Genomic DNA, 14,425 nt, shown 5'->3' with positions numbered 1-14,425 from the left:
CACCAGTCCTATGAACTTTGGGGGTCATTTATTAAACAGAAATACGTCTATATTCGGCATCTTTCTGGCATAGATTGCGATTTTCCCCGCTCGTGCCAAGTCTAAAACAAAGTGGGCGGGGAAGGGGACGGTCTAGTAGGCCCGTCTCATTTACCATTTTTTACGCCTGTTTTAGGCTACTTTCACATCTGCGTTTTTCTTTTCCAGTATTGAAATCCGTAATAGGATCTCAATAGCAGAGGAAAATGCTTCAGTTTTGTCCCCATTCATTGGCAGTAGGGACAAAACTGAACTGAAGGGAACAGAATGCACCAGAATGCATTCCGTTCCGTTTGGTTACACTCCCATACCGGACAGAAAACTACCGCAAGCAGCTGTTTTTCATGGGATGTGGAGCGAAACGGATCCGGCATGACACAGTGCTAGTCAATGGTGCCCGATCTGTTTTCTCGGACACATTGACTTACAATGGTTTTAAAGAGCATCTGTCAGCAGATTTGTACCTATGACACTGGCTGATCTGTTACATGTGCACTTGGCAGCTGAAGGCACCTGTGTTGGTTCTGTGTTCATATGTGCCCGCATTGCTGAGAAATATGAAGTTTTAATATATGCAAATAAGCCTCTAGGAGCAACGGGGGCGTTGCCGTTATACCTAGAAAATGGTCTAAATGTAAACCAGCTAGGAAGCTGTCAGCTGTCTTACATTTAGAAGCGGCTTGCGCCAAGGATGTACCTGGATCTTAGGCTGTGTAACAGAGACTCAACCCAACTTCAAGATCGAAGCTCTGGCCACAGTATATACAGTCATGTGAAAAAATTAGGACACCCTTTGAAAGCATGTGGTTTTTTGTAACATTTTTTATAAAAAGTTATTTCATCTCCGTTTCAACAATACAGAGAGATTAAAGTAATCCAACTAAACAAAGAAAACTGAAGAAAAGTCTTTTCAAGATCTTCTGTAAATGTCATTCTACAAAAATGCCTATTCTAACTGAGGAAAAAGATAGGACACCCTCACATGTATTCCCTCTTAAATTGGCTCAGATCTCACACAGGTATATCACACCAGGTGCACATAATTAGTAGATCGTTACTCTGCATGTTGAATGAGGCTTGCCCTATTTAAACCTCAGACATTTAGTTTGGTGTGCTCCTGACTGTTGAAGTGAGAGTGAGCACCATGGTGAGAGCAAAAGAGCTGTCAGAGGACTTCAGAAAAAAGATTGTAGCAGCCTATGAGTCTGGGAAGGGATTTAAAAAGATCTCAAAAGATTTTGAAATCAGCCATTCCACTGTCCGGAAGATAGTCTACAAGTGGAGGGCTTTCAAAACAACTGCCAACATGCCCAGGACTGGTCGCCCCAGCAAGTTCACCCCAAGAGCAGACCGCAAGATGCTAAAAGAGGTCTCCAAAAACCCTAAAGTGTCATCTCGAGAACTACAGCAGGCTCTGGCTACTGTTGATGTAGAAGTACATGCCTCTACAATCAGAAAGAGACTGTACAAGTTTAACTTGCATGGGAGGTGTGCAAGGAGGAAACCTTTGCTTTCCAAGAGAAACATCGAGGCCAGACTGACATTTGCCAGAGATAAAGTTGACAAAGACCAGGACTTCTGGAATAATGTTCTTTGGACAGATGAGTCCAAAATTGAATTATTTGGACACAACAGCAGAGGACATGTTTGGCGTAAACCAAACACAGCATTCCAAGAAAAGAACCTCATACCAACTGTGAAGCATGGAGGTGGAAGTGTCATGGTTTGGGGCTGCTTTGCTGCAGCAGGACCTGGTCAGCTCACCATCATAGAATCCACGATGAATTCTACTGTGTATCAGAAGGTGCTTGAAGAACATGTGAGACCATCAGTTAGAAAATTAAAGCTGAAGCGGAACTGGACCATGCAACATGACAATGACCCAAAACATACTAGTAAATCAACCAAAGATTGGCTGAAAAAGAAGAAATGGAGAGTCCTGGAATGGCCAAGTCAAAGTCCAGATTTGAATCCCATTGAGATGCTGTGGGGTGACTTGAAAAGGGCTGTACGTGCAAGAAACCCCTCAAACATCTCACAGCTGAAAAAGTTCTGCATTGAGGAGTGGGGTAAAATTTCCTCAGACCGATGTCGAAGACTGGTAGATGGCTACAAGAACCGTCTCACTGCAGTTATTTCAGCCAAAGGAGGTAACACTCGCTATTAGGGGCAAGGGTGTCCTATCTTTTTCCTCAGTTAGAATAGGCATTTTTGTAGAATGACATTTACAGAAGATCTTGAAAAGACTTTTCTTCAGTTTTCTTTGTTTAGTTGGATTACTTTAATCTCTCTGTATTGTTGAAACGGAGATGAAATAACCTTTTATTAAAAATGTTACAAAAAAACACATGCTTTCAAAGGGTGTCCTAATTTTTTCACATGACTGTATGTCCAGGGCCTCAGTGAAAGCTGGATATACCTGCAGCTTTCATTCCCGACTTTCATTGCGATTTTTGTTGTGGCTAGAATCTTGATCTTGGTCTTGTTTTAAAGCTGAATTTGTCAGCTTTAAAACAAGACTGGCATAAATCTCTTGCTGTTACACAACCCGAGATATGCCAGCAGAAAGCCATCTCTCTTTAGCCAGCTGAAATGTCAGCTAGAGTCAGGAAAAAGAGGTGGGCATTGGGAAAGTGTTGACGCTACACAGGGAGAGAAACATAGAATGTGTCAGCAGATGAGAACCATTTGGCCCATCCAGTCTGCCCAATATACTGAATACTATGGATAGCCCCTGGCCCTATCTTATATGAAGGATGGCCTTATGCCTATCCCATGCATGCTTAAACTCCTTCACTGTATTTGCAGCTACCACTTCTGCAGGAAGGCTATTAGGGCTGCAACGATTAATCGATGTAATCGATTATATTCGATAACTGGATTCGTTGTCGACTAATCCAGTTATCGAATAATCGCCGATTCGTTGCTATTCGGGCGGGCGGGCGGGCGGGCGGTCGCTGCATCTTTATTTTACCTTTTTACAATGACGCTCCCGCTCCTGTAACAGCCAGGCAGAGCGGACGGCGGCGTAACGTCACTCACTCACGTGACACGCCTGCTCCGCCTACTTCATTCATGAAGTGGGCGGAGCATGCGCGTCACGTGATTGAGTGACGTTACGCCGCCGTCCGCTCTTCCTGGCTGTTACAGGAGCGGGAGCGTCATTGTAAAAAGGTAAAATAAAGATGCAAGCATCGGGGCCGGGGCTGTTAGGGGGAAGGGGGAGGGGGGATCTGTCTATGGCACTGCTATGGGAAGGGGGGGTCTGTGTATAGCACTGCTATGGGGAGGGGGGAGGATCTGTCTATGGCACTGCTATGGGGAGGGGGGTCTGTGCACTGTTATGAGGAAAGGGATCTGTGCACTGTTATGCCCATAACAGTGCACATATCCCCCTCTCCATAACTGCGCCACCCACAGATCCCCCTCTCCATAACTACGCCGTCCACAGATCCCCCATAATAGTGTCGTCCACAGATCCCCCATAATAGTGTCGTCCACAGATCCCCCATAATAGCGTCGTCCACAGATCCCCCATAAGTGTCGTCCACAGATCCCCATAAGTGTCGTCCACAGATCCCCCATAAGTGTCGTCCACAGATCCCCCATTAGTGTCGTCCACAGATCCCCCATAAGTGTCGTCCACAGATCCCCCATAAGTGTCGTCCACAGATCCCCCATAAGTGTCGTCCACAGATCCCCCATAAGTGTCGTCCACAGATCCCCCATAAGTGTCGTCCACAGATCCCCCATAAGTGTCGTCCACAGATCCCCCATAAGTGTCGTCCACAGATCCCCCATAAGTGTCGTCCACAGATCCCCCATAAGTGTCGTCCACAGATCCCCCATAAGTGTCGTCCACAGATCCCCCATAAGTGTCGTCCACAGATCCCCCATAAGTGTCGTCCACAGATCCCCCATAAGTGTCGTCCACAGATCCCCCATAAGTGTCGTCCACAGATCCCCCATAAGTGTCGTCCACAGATCCCCCATAAGTGTCGTCCACAGATCCCCCATAAGTGTCGTCCACAGATCCCCCATAAGTGTCGTCCACAGATCCCCCATAAGTGTCGTCCACAGATCCCCCATAAGTGTCGTCCACAGATCCCCCATAAGTGTCGTCCACAGATCCCCCATAAGTGTCGTCCACAGATCCCCCATAAGTGTCGTCCACAGATCCCCCATAAGTGTCGTCCACAGATCCCCCATAAGTGTCGTCCACAGATCCCCAAGGCCAGATCCCCATAAGTGTCGTCCACAGATCCCCCATAAGTGTCGTCCACAGATCCCCCATAAGTGTCGTCCACAGATCCCCCATAAGTGTCGTCCACAGATCCCCCATAAGTGTCGTCCACAGATCCCCCATAAGTGTCGTCCACAGATCCCCCATAAGTGTCGTCCACAGATCCCCCATAAGTGTCGTCCACAGATCCCCCATAAGTGTCGTCCACAGATCCCCCATAAGTGTCGTCCACAGATCCCCATAAGTGTCGTCCACAGATCCCCCATAAGTGTCGTCCACAGATCCCCCATAAGTGTCGTCCACAGATCCCCCATAAGTGTCGTCCACAGATCCCCCATAAGTGTCGTCCACAGATCCCCCATAAGTGTCGTCCACAGATCCCCCATAAGTGTCGTCCACAGATCCCCCATAAGTGTCGTCCACAGATCCCCCATAAGTGTCGTCCACAGATCCCCCATAAGTGTCGTCCACAGATCCCCCATAAGTGTCGTCCACAGATCCCCCATAAGTGTCGTCCACAGATCCCCCATAAGTGTCGTCCACAGATCCCCCATAAGTGTCGTCCACAGATCCCCCATAAGTGTCGTCCACAGATCCCCCATAAGTGTCGTCCACAGATCCCCCATAAGTGTCGTCCACAGATCCCCCATAAGTGTCGTCCACAGATCCCCCATAAGTGTCGTCCACAGATCCCCCATAAGTGTCGTCCACAGATCCCCCATAAGTGTCGTCCACAGATCCCCCATAAGTGTCGTCCACAGATCCCCCATAAGTGTCGTCCACAGATCCCCCATAAGTGTCGTCCACAGATCCCCCATAAGTGTCGTCCACAGATCCCCCATAAGTGTCGTCCACAGATCCCCCATAAGTGTCGTCCACAGATCCCCCATAAGTGTCGTCCACAGATCCCCCATAAGTGTCGTCCACAGATCCCCCATAAGTGTCGTCCACAGATCCCCCATAAGTGTCGTCCACAGATCCCCCATAAGTGTCGTCCACAGATCCCCCATAAGTGTCGTCCACAGATCCCCCATAAGTGTCGTCCACAGATCCCCCATAAGTGTCGTCCACAGATCCCCCATAAGTGTCGTCCACAGATCCCCCATAAGTGTCGTCCACAGATCCCCCATAAGTGTCGTCCACAGATCCCCCATAAGTGTCGTCCACAGATCCCCCATAAGTGTCGTCCACAGATCCCCCATAAGTGTCGTCCACAGATCCCCCATAAGTGTCGTCCACAGATCCCCCATAAGTGTCGTCCACAGATCCCCCATAAGTGTCGTCCACAGATCCCCCATAAGTGTCGTCCACAGATCCCCCATAAGTGTCGTCCACAGATCCCCCATAAGTGTCGTCCACAGATCCCCCATAAGTGTCGTCCACAGATCCCCCATAAGTGTCGTCCACAGATCCCCCATAAGTGTCGTCCACAGATCCCCCATAAGTGTCGTCCACAGATCCCCCATAAGTGTCGTCCACAGATCCCCCATAAGTGTCGTCCACAGATCCCCCATAAGTGTCGTCCACAGATCCCCCATAAGTGTCGTCCACAGATCCCCCATAAGTGTCGTCCACAGATCCCCCATAAGTGTCGTCCACAGATCCCCCATAAGTGTCGTCCACAGATCCCCCATAAGTGTCGTCCACAGATCCCCCATAAGTGTCGTCCACAGATCCCCCATAAGTGTCGTCCACAGATCCCCCATAAGTGTCGTCCACAGATCCCCCATAAGTGTCGTCCACAGATCCCCCATAAGTGTCGTCCACAGATCCCCCATAAGTGTCGTCCACAGATCCCCCATAAGTGTCGTCCACAGATCCCCCATAAGTGTCGTCCACAGATCCCCCATAAGTGTCGTCCACAGATCCCCCATAAGTGTCGTCCACAGATCCCCCATAAGTGTCGTCCACAGATCCCCCATAAGTGTCGTCCACAGATCCCCCATAAGTGTCGTCCACAGATCCCCCATAAGTGTCGTCCACAGATCCCCCATAAGTGTCGTCCACAGATCCCCCATAAGTGTCGTCCACAGATCCCCCATAAGTGTCGTCCACAGATCCCCCATAAGTGTCGTCCACAGATCCCCCATAAGTGTCGTCCACAGATCCCCCATAAGTGTCGTCCACAGATCCCCCATAAGTGTCGTCCACAGATCCCCCATAAGTGTCGTCCACAGATCCCCCATAAGTGTCGTCCACAGATCCCCCATAAGTGTCGTCCACAGATCCCCCATAAGTGTCGTCCACAGATCCCCCATAAGTGTCGTCCACAGATCCCCATAAGTGTCGTCCACAGATCCCCCATAAGTGTCGTCCACAGATCCCCCATAAGTGTCGTCCACAGATCCCCCATAAGTGTCGTCCACAGATCCCCATAAGTGTCGTCCACAGATCCCCCATAAGTGTCGTCCACAGATCCCCCATAAGTGTCGTCCACAGATCCCCCCTAAGTGTCGTCCACAGATCCCCCTAAGTGTCGTCCACAGATCCCCCATAAGTGTCGTCCACAGATCCCCCATAAGTGTCGTCCACAGATCCCCCATAAGTGTCGTCCACAGATCCCCCATAAGTGTCGTCCACAGATCCCCCATAAGTGTCGTCCACAGATCCCCCATAAGTGTCGTCCACAGATCCCCCATAAGTGTCGTCCACAGATCCCCCATAAGTGTCGTCCACAGATCCCCCATAAGTGTCGTCCACAGATCCCCCATAAGTGTCGTCCACAGATCCCCCATAAGTGTCGTCCACAGATCCCCCATAAGTGTCGTCCACAGATCCCCCATAAGTGTCGTCCACAGATCCCCCATAAGTGTCGTCCACAGATCCCCCATAAGTGTCGTCCACAGATCCCCCATAAGTGTCGTCCACAGATCCCCATAAGTGTCGTCCACAGATCCCCCATAAGTGTCGTCCACAGATCCCCCATAAGTGTCGTCCACAGATCCCCCATAAGTGTCGTCCACAGATCCCCCATAAGTGTCGTCCACAGATCCCCCATAAGTGTCGTCCACAGATCCCCCATAAGTGTCGTCCACAGATCCCCCATAAGTGTCGTCCACAGATCCCCCATAAGTGTCGTCCACAGATCCCCCATAAGTGTCGTCCACAGATCCCCCATAAGTGTCGTCCACAGATCCCCCATAAGTGTCGTCCACAGATCCCCCATAAGTGTCGTCCACAGATCCCCCATAAGTGTCGTCCACAGATCCCCCATAAGTGTCGTCCACAGATCCCCCATAAGTGTCGTCCACAGATCCCCCATAAGTGTCGTCCACAGATCCCCCATAAGTGTCGTCCACAGATCCCCCATAAGTGTCGTCCACAGATCCCCCATAAGTGTCGTCCACAGATCCCCCATAAGTGTCGTCCACAGATCCCCATAAGTGTCGTCCACAGATCCCCCATAAGTGTCGTCCACAGATCCCCCATAATAGTGTCGTCCACAATTTGTTTTAATATGGCCTTTGAACATAATTTTTCAAGTAAGATCATATAAACCTCTCTGTTTTGTAATTTTGTCGTTTTTTCCGATTAATCGATTAATCGTAGTAATTAATCGGCAACTAATCGATTATTCAAATAATCGTTAGCTGCAGCCCTAAAGGCTATTCCATGCATCCACTACTCTCTCAGTAAAGTAATACTTCCTGATATTACTTTTAAACCTTTGCCCCTCTAATTTAAAACTATGTCCTCTTGTAGCAGTTTTTCTTCTTTTAAATATTATCTCTTCTTTTACCTTGTTGATTCCGTTTATGTATTTAAAAGTTTCTATCATATCCCCTCTGTCTCGTCTTTCTTCCAAGCTGTACATGTTAAGGTCCTTTAATCTTTCCCGGTAAGTTTTATCCTGCAATCCATGTACCAGTTTAGTAGCTCTTCTCTGAACTCTCTCCAAAGTATCAATATCCTTCTGGAGATATGGTCTCCAGTACTGAGCACAATACTCCAAATGAGGTCTCACTAGTGCTCTGTAGAGCAGCATGAGCACCCCCCTCTTTCTACTGGTAATTCCTCTCCCTATACACCCAAGCATTCTGCTAGCATTTCCTGCTGCTCTATGACATTGTCTGCCTACCTTTTAAGTCTTCTGAAATACTGACCCCCTAAATCCCTTTCCTCAGATACTGAGGTTAGGACTGTATCACTGATTTTATATTCTGCTCTTGGGTTTTTACGCCCCAGGTGCATTATCTTGCACTTATCAACATTACATTTTAGTTGCCAGATTTTTTACCATTTTGCTAGTTTTCCTAAGTCCTTTTACATTTGGTGTATCCCTCCAGGAACATCAATCCTGTTACAAATCTTTGTGTCCTCAGCAAAAAGACACACCTTACCATCGAGGCCTTCTGCAATTTCGCTGATAAAGATATTAAACAATATGGGTCCCAGAACAGATCTCTGAGGTACCCCACTGGTAACAATACCATGGTCTGAATATACTCCATTGACTACAACCCTCTGTTGCCTGTCCCTCAGCCACTGCCTAATCCATTCAACAATATGGGAGTCCAAGCCCAAAGACTGCAATTTATTGATAAGCCTTCTATGTGGGACAGTATCAAAAGCCTTACTAAAGTCTAGATGAGCAATGTCTACTGCACCTCCTCCATCTATTATTTTAGTCACCCAATCAAAAAAATCAATAAGATTAGTTTGACATGATCTCCCTGAAGTAAACCCATGCTGTTTTTGATCTTTCAATCCATGGGATTTTAGATGTTCTACAATCCTCTCCTTAAGTATGGTTTCCATTAATTTCCCCACTATTGATGTCAGGCTTACTGGCCTATAGTTGCCCGATTCCTCCCTACTACCTTCCATGTGAATGGGCACAACATTTGCTCATTTCCAATCTTCTGGGACGTCTCCTATTGCCAGTGATTGGTTAGATAAATCTGTTAATGGTTTTGCTAGTTCACCGCTGAGCTCTTTTAATAGCTTTGGGTGTATCCTATCAGGCCCCTGTGACTTATTTGTATTAATTTTAGACAGCTTACTTAGAACCTCTTCCTCTGTAAAGACACATGCGTCAAAAGATTCATTAGTCTTCTTTCCTAACTGAGGTCCTTCTCCTTCATTTTCCTTTGTGAAAACTGAACAGAAGTATTCATTGAGGCAGTCAGCTAGTTCTATATCTTCTTCCATATACCTTCCTTCTTTAGTTTTTAATTTGGTAATTCCTTGTTTTAATTTCCTTTTTTCATTTATGTATCTGAAGAATGCCTTATCGCCCTTTTCCCTGACTGAGCTAATTTCTCTTCTGCCTATGCTTTAGAAGCTCTTATAACTTGTTTGGCCTCTCTCTGCCTAATCTCAATAAATTTGCCTGTCATCATTTTTATTTATTTTTTATAATTCCTAAATGCTATCTTTTTGTTTTTAATGATTTTGGCCACTTCTGCTGAGTACCACAGTGGTCTCTTCCTTTTTTTGCTTTTACTGACAAGCCTAATGCAATTTTCTGTTGCCTTCAATAGTGCCACTTTTAAGTAGTCCCATTTCTCCTGGACTCCAGTGAAACTGTTTCATTCTGATAGGGGCTCGTGTACCACTAATCTAATTTTAGAAAAGTCAGTTTTTCTAAAATCTAAAACTTTTTGTTTTTGTGTGGTGTGACTCAGTCACTGTACTTATAGTAAACCACACTGACTGGTGATCACTAGATCCCAAGCTTTCCCCTACAGTAATATCAGATACCAAATTCCCATTTGTGAATACTAAATCTAAAATGGCCTCCTTCCGGATTGGCTCCTCCACTACTTGCTGTAGAGGTGATCCCAGTAGGGAATTTAGAATATCTATACTCCTGGCAGAACTAGCTATTTTGGTTTTCCAGTTTACATCTGGAAGATTGAAGTCTCCCATAATGATAACTTCCCCCTTCAATGTAATTTTAGCCATTTCCTCAACTAGTAGATCATCTAATTCTTTGACTTGGCTAGGTGGTCTATATATCACACCTACACGAGTTACCTTATGATTATCAAGCTGCAAGGTAACCCAAACTGACTCTAAATTGTCCTCGCTAACTTGTATTAAATTAGATTTTATGCTATCTTTCACATACAGGGCCACACCTCCCCCTTCTTGCCTTCTCTGTCTTTCCTGTATAGAGAGAACCTTGGTATGGATATATCCCAGTCATTACTCCCCTTGAACCACGTCTCAGTAACAGCCACTACATCTATATTCTCAGATGCCATTATAGCCTCAAGTTCATTTATCTTATTCCCTAAACTGCGAGCATTTGTAGACAAGACTCTGAGCTTGTCATTTCTTAACCTTTTGTGCTACTGGCATTGTTCCGGGGGGCAGTCGGACTGCTGTATTATCACTCTTTTGCCCCCCTTTCCTAGTTTAAATGCTCCTTAGCAAATACTTGGAACTGTTCACTGAGGACATTCGTTCCCTTGAGAGAAAGATGCAAACCATCTTTCTTGTACAGTTCTTTTCCATTCCACACTCAGTGCCTTCTCTGTCCCTGTGTGACTGTACATGGTCCCAGGGGAGGATAACATGCATTTTATCAACCCCCTTGCCCCATTAATCAGAGAGCATACTTTTTCACTGTAGCCTCTTAAGACAGCTGATTAGCAAAGATGTTAGCAGTCGATCCCCCACCGATCTGAATATCAAATTCATGGATAGCCCCTTTAAATCATCATTTGCTGTCCACAGATCCTCCTGTGCAAACATGAATTTGCTTCCAACAATGATTCACTGTGGGGGTGCACGACTCATTCCCATACAGAGGGGATGATTGATGCATAATGATAGGTAGTTGCTGCTTAATAATGGGCAATTATCAGGGAATGAATGGTTCGTTTGTGGCATTTGTCGTTTCAGTCAACCAATCTAAAAGGACTATAAAGATCGCCTAGCACTGTGATGGCTAACCTCCGGCACTCCAGCTGTGGTAAAACTACAACTCCCAAGATGTACACTTGCTTGGCTGTTCTCAAAACTCCTTAGAAATTAATGGAGGATGGTGGGAGTTGTAATTTTACCACAGCTGGAGTCCCAGAGGTTAGCCATCACTGGCCTTGGGTCTGATCCCTATATATCAGCAAGTGATGGCCGATACTAGTTCCATGCCGTCACTTAATGTAGTGGGAAAATTACCTCTGCTGACATGTCTGTTTTAGTAACTGTTTGCATCCTACGTGAAATGATTATTCTGGAGCATATGTTCTTATTACTGATTGTTGTGCCTTTCAACTATTACTCCTACTAGAAGTCCCAGGACTAGTCAGACTGTGCAGGGGCATACATATTTGACAAGGAGAATGGTAACACCCAGTTGGCATTTTATTCATAAAATTCTAGTACAGTGATAGCTAACCTCCAGGACTCCAGCTGTGGAGAAACTACGACTCCCAGCATGCTCCATTCATTTCTATGGAGTACTGAGAACAGCCAACAAAGGGGGCGTCTTGGGAGTCGTAGATTTACCATAGTTGGAGTGCATGAGGTTAGCCATCACAGTTCTAGTAGGAATAGCAGCGGAACAGCACAACGTGCTTTGTCCAAGAAATAATAATTCTGGAGCATCTTATAACTACAAGTAGTGTCTAAAACAGACATGTCAGAGGTGACAGGTCCTTTTTAACTCCTTTAGGACACAGCCATTTTTCACCTTAATGACCAGGCAAAATTCACTTTATGTGATAATAACTTTGGAAAACTTTTACTTATCCAGGCCATTCTGAGATTGTTTTCTTGTGACACATTGTACTTTATTTATTACTTAAAGGGGTTCTGCAGTTTGTTTAAACTGATCTATCCTCTGGATAGATCATCAGCATCTGACCGGCGGGGGTCCGACACTCGGGACCACCGCCAATCAACAGTTTGAGAAGGCAGCAGCACTGCCTTTAGCAGGAGCCTAATCAGCTATACCATGGCAAGCCGGAAGCCTGTGAAGGCATCCAGTTGCCATGGTAACCATCTGGCGCTGCCACAGCAGTGCAAAAGCCGGATGTGGGAGGGAGGGAGCTTCCCCCCTGTGTTAACCCATCAAGCATCGGCCTGCTGCCACAGCACAACAGCAGTCTGATGAGGGAGGGAGCTCCCTCTATCTCCTAACCCCTTCCATACAGTGGTCCCTATGGACCGCAGCATGGAAGGGGTTAAACAGTCGTTTCAAGCAGTGTGTCAGCTGTATGCTGACATTCTGCTAATGGCTCCGCCACCCTGAAAATGGGGGAAGGAAGGGGGGGGGGGGGGGGCTCGACTGCTCGGCCATCATGAAATTATATACATATGCATATATTTAACAAGGTCTGTGACTGTGGGGATCAGAAACTTTCAGCTGGCATTAGGATCGTGTGATTGGCTAGTCTGTACAGACTAGCTAATCACAGCGATCGCCGGCCCGGGACCGCCCTCATTGGTTAGCTGAGATCCCTGGCTGTGTGTAACAGCCGGGGTCTCGGCGCTGTCATCTGCAGACTTGGTGACAGTTTAATGCCATGACGTGTATACTCGTCATGAAGCGCCAAGTAGCAGTGCTCCATGACGAGTATACATGTCAAATAGCACTAAGGGGTTAAGAACCTGAGGTAGGTGAACAACTGAAGTACATTATCGCAGCAAAACACAAAAAATTGAATAAAAGCCTACAAAAGATGGAAAGTAATGGCTAAAGCGGGCTACGAATGAAACACTCTATATATACTGATATTGGGGTGCGGTCTCTGAAGTTTTGCTGGTTGCTGAAACACAAGACAATTTTCACAGTATTTGATGCCTTTCAAGTGTCATGAGATTCTTCCTTTGCTGCTGCGGTTTACTATTCCTCTGCAGTCTGTTCAGAGCATGTTTTATTAATTAGTGCAGCACATGGTGCTCTTAGCTGTTAGTTTACTATTGTGTGTTTTGTACAGAACCACAAACTTTACACACCCTAACTGTGCAGGGCTTGCATATACTTACTGCTGAGTTAGCTGGCTTCCTTCAGTGTTTTTATCACTTTTTTTATTTATTTTTTCTTCCGCATTTCTGTAGATTCCTCTGAAGATTTTGTAGATACTTTTTTTGAGGTTGAAGTTGAAATGGAGAAAATGGTCTGTCGTGACCTCATATGCACTTCTTCCAAAGATGAAGAAGGTTGGTTGAATCATTAGTATTTCTAAGCATTCCCGCCTGTTGTGTGTTTTAAATTATTATTTCACCCTAAATCACTATTTTGTTGTGTTTATTGTTGTTTTGTTGCTTGTAGATGCAAATTTCCTGTTTCACCATTAAACAGATTTAAAGGGGTTGTCCCATCTCGCACTTTGGTGGCATATTGCTCGGACGTCTGATATCTCTAAGACAAAGTGAACAAGGGCGCACCGAGATGGGCCTACCCCTTTAAAGCGCTTGTGCAGTGGCATAAAAACCTGCCAAATAGCCTCTGGGCTTACCTTAACCCGCATAGACTAGTCCCCAGACCCCAGGTACTCATAGGTAACAGTGTAACAGCGTCCATAATGTTTCAGAAGTGGTGTGTCTGTCTTCTACTGTGCATGCAGGCAGCAGAGGTACAGAACGTCTGGGAAAGCAGTGCATGTCCTGGAGCCGCGCCTGTGCCAACCCCTCTAGGCCTCTTTCACATGAGCGTTACAGATTGGCTCCGGGTGCGTTCAGTGAAACTCGGACCCTTTTGCAAGCAAGTTCAGTCAGTTTTGTCTGCGAATTGCGTTCAGTTTTTTTCTGCGCGGATACAATGCGTTTTTCACTGAAGACCCATTCACTTCTATAGGGTCAGGGCTGCATGAAAAATGCAGAATATAGAACATGCTGCGATTTTCACGCAACGCAGAACTGATGTGTGAAGAAAAAATAATGGGTGCGGGTGCTATGCGTTCACGTCACGTATTGCACCTGCGCGGAAAACTCGCTCGTGTGAAAGGGGCATTCAGCACACATGCAGTAGAGGAATAAAGTGTCACATTGGAAAGGTTATGAATGCCAGTGCCTGTTTACACCGCTGCCCATGGGCACCTGGGGTGCAGTTCCTTGTGGACTAAGGTAAGCTCATGGCCACTTACCAAGTTCCTATGTCTCTGCTCACTTTTGTATGGCATTACTGACATTTGGGTACAAAGCAGCCAGTTCTGTGAAGGATTCATTGAGAAGCGGGAAGCAACAGTA

General features: G+C 46.4%; 1 protein-coding gene across 3 annotated transcripts in view; it reads left to right on the top strand.

The window, feature by feature from the left end:
* Nucleotides 1-14,425, top strand: part of SNX13 (sorting nexin 13) — a 153,427-nt gene that overhangs the window by 74,364 nt on the left and 64,638 nt on the right. For all 3 annotated transcript variants that reach the window (XM_044295794.1, XM_044295792.1, XM_044295793.1), the window contains exon 7: nucleotides 13,295-13,396. In XM_044295794.1, the coding sequence (XP_044151729.1) occupies nucleotides 13,295-13,396 (102 nt within the window). The remainder of the gene's footprint in view (nucleotides 1-13,294; nucleotides 13,397-14,425) is intronic.

The sequence above is a fragment of the Bufo gargarizans genome, chromosome 5 (genome assembly GCF_014858855.1).
Source record: "Bufo gargarizans isolate SCDJY-AF-19 chromosome 5, ASM1485885v1, whole genome shotgun sequence".
NCBI classification, from domain to species: domain Eukaryota; kingdom Metazoa; phylum Chordata; class Amphibia; order Anura; family Bufonidae; genus Bufo; species Bufo gargarizans.
The sequence above is the reverse complement of the archived record's forward strand: the minus strand, read 5'-3'. Positions and strand labels throughout refer to the sequence as shown.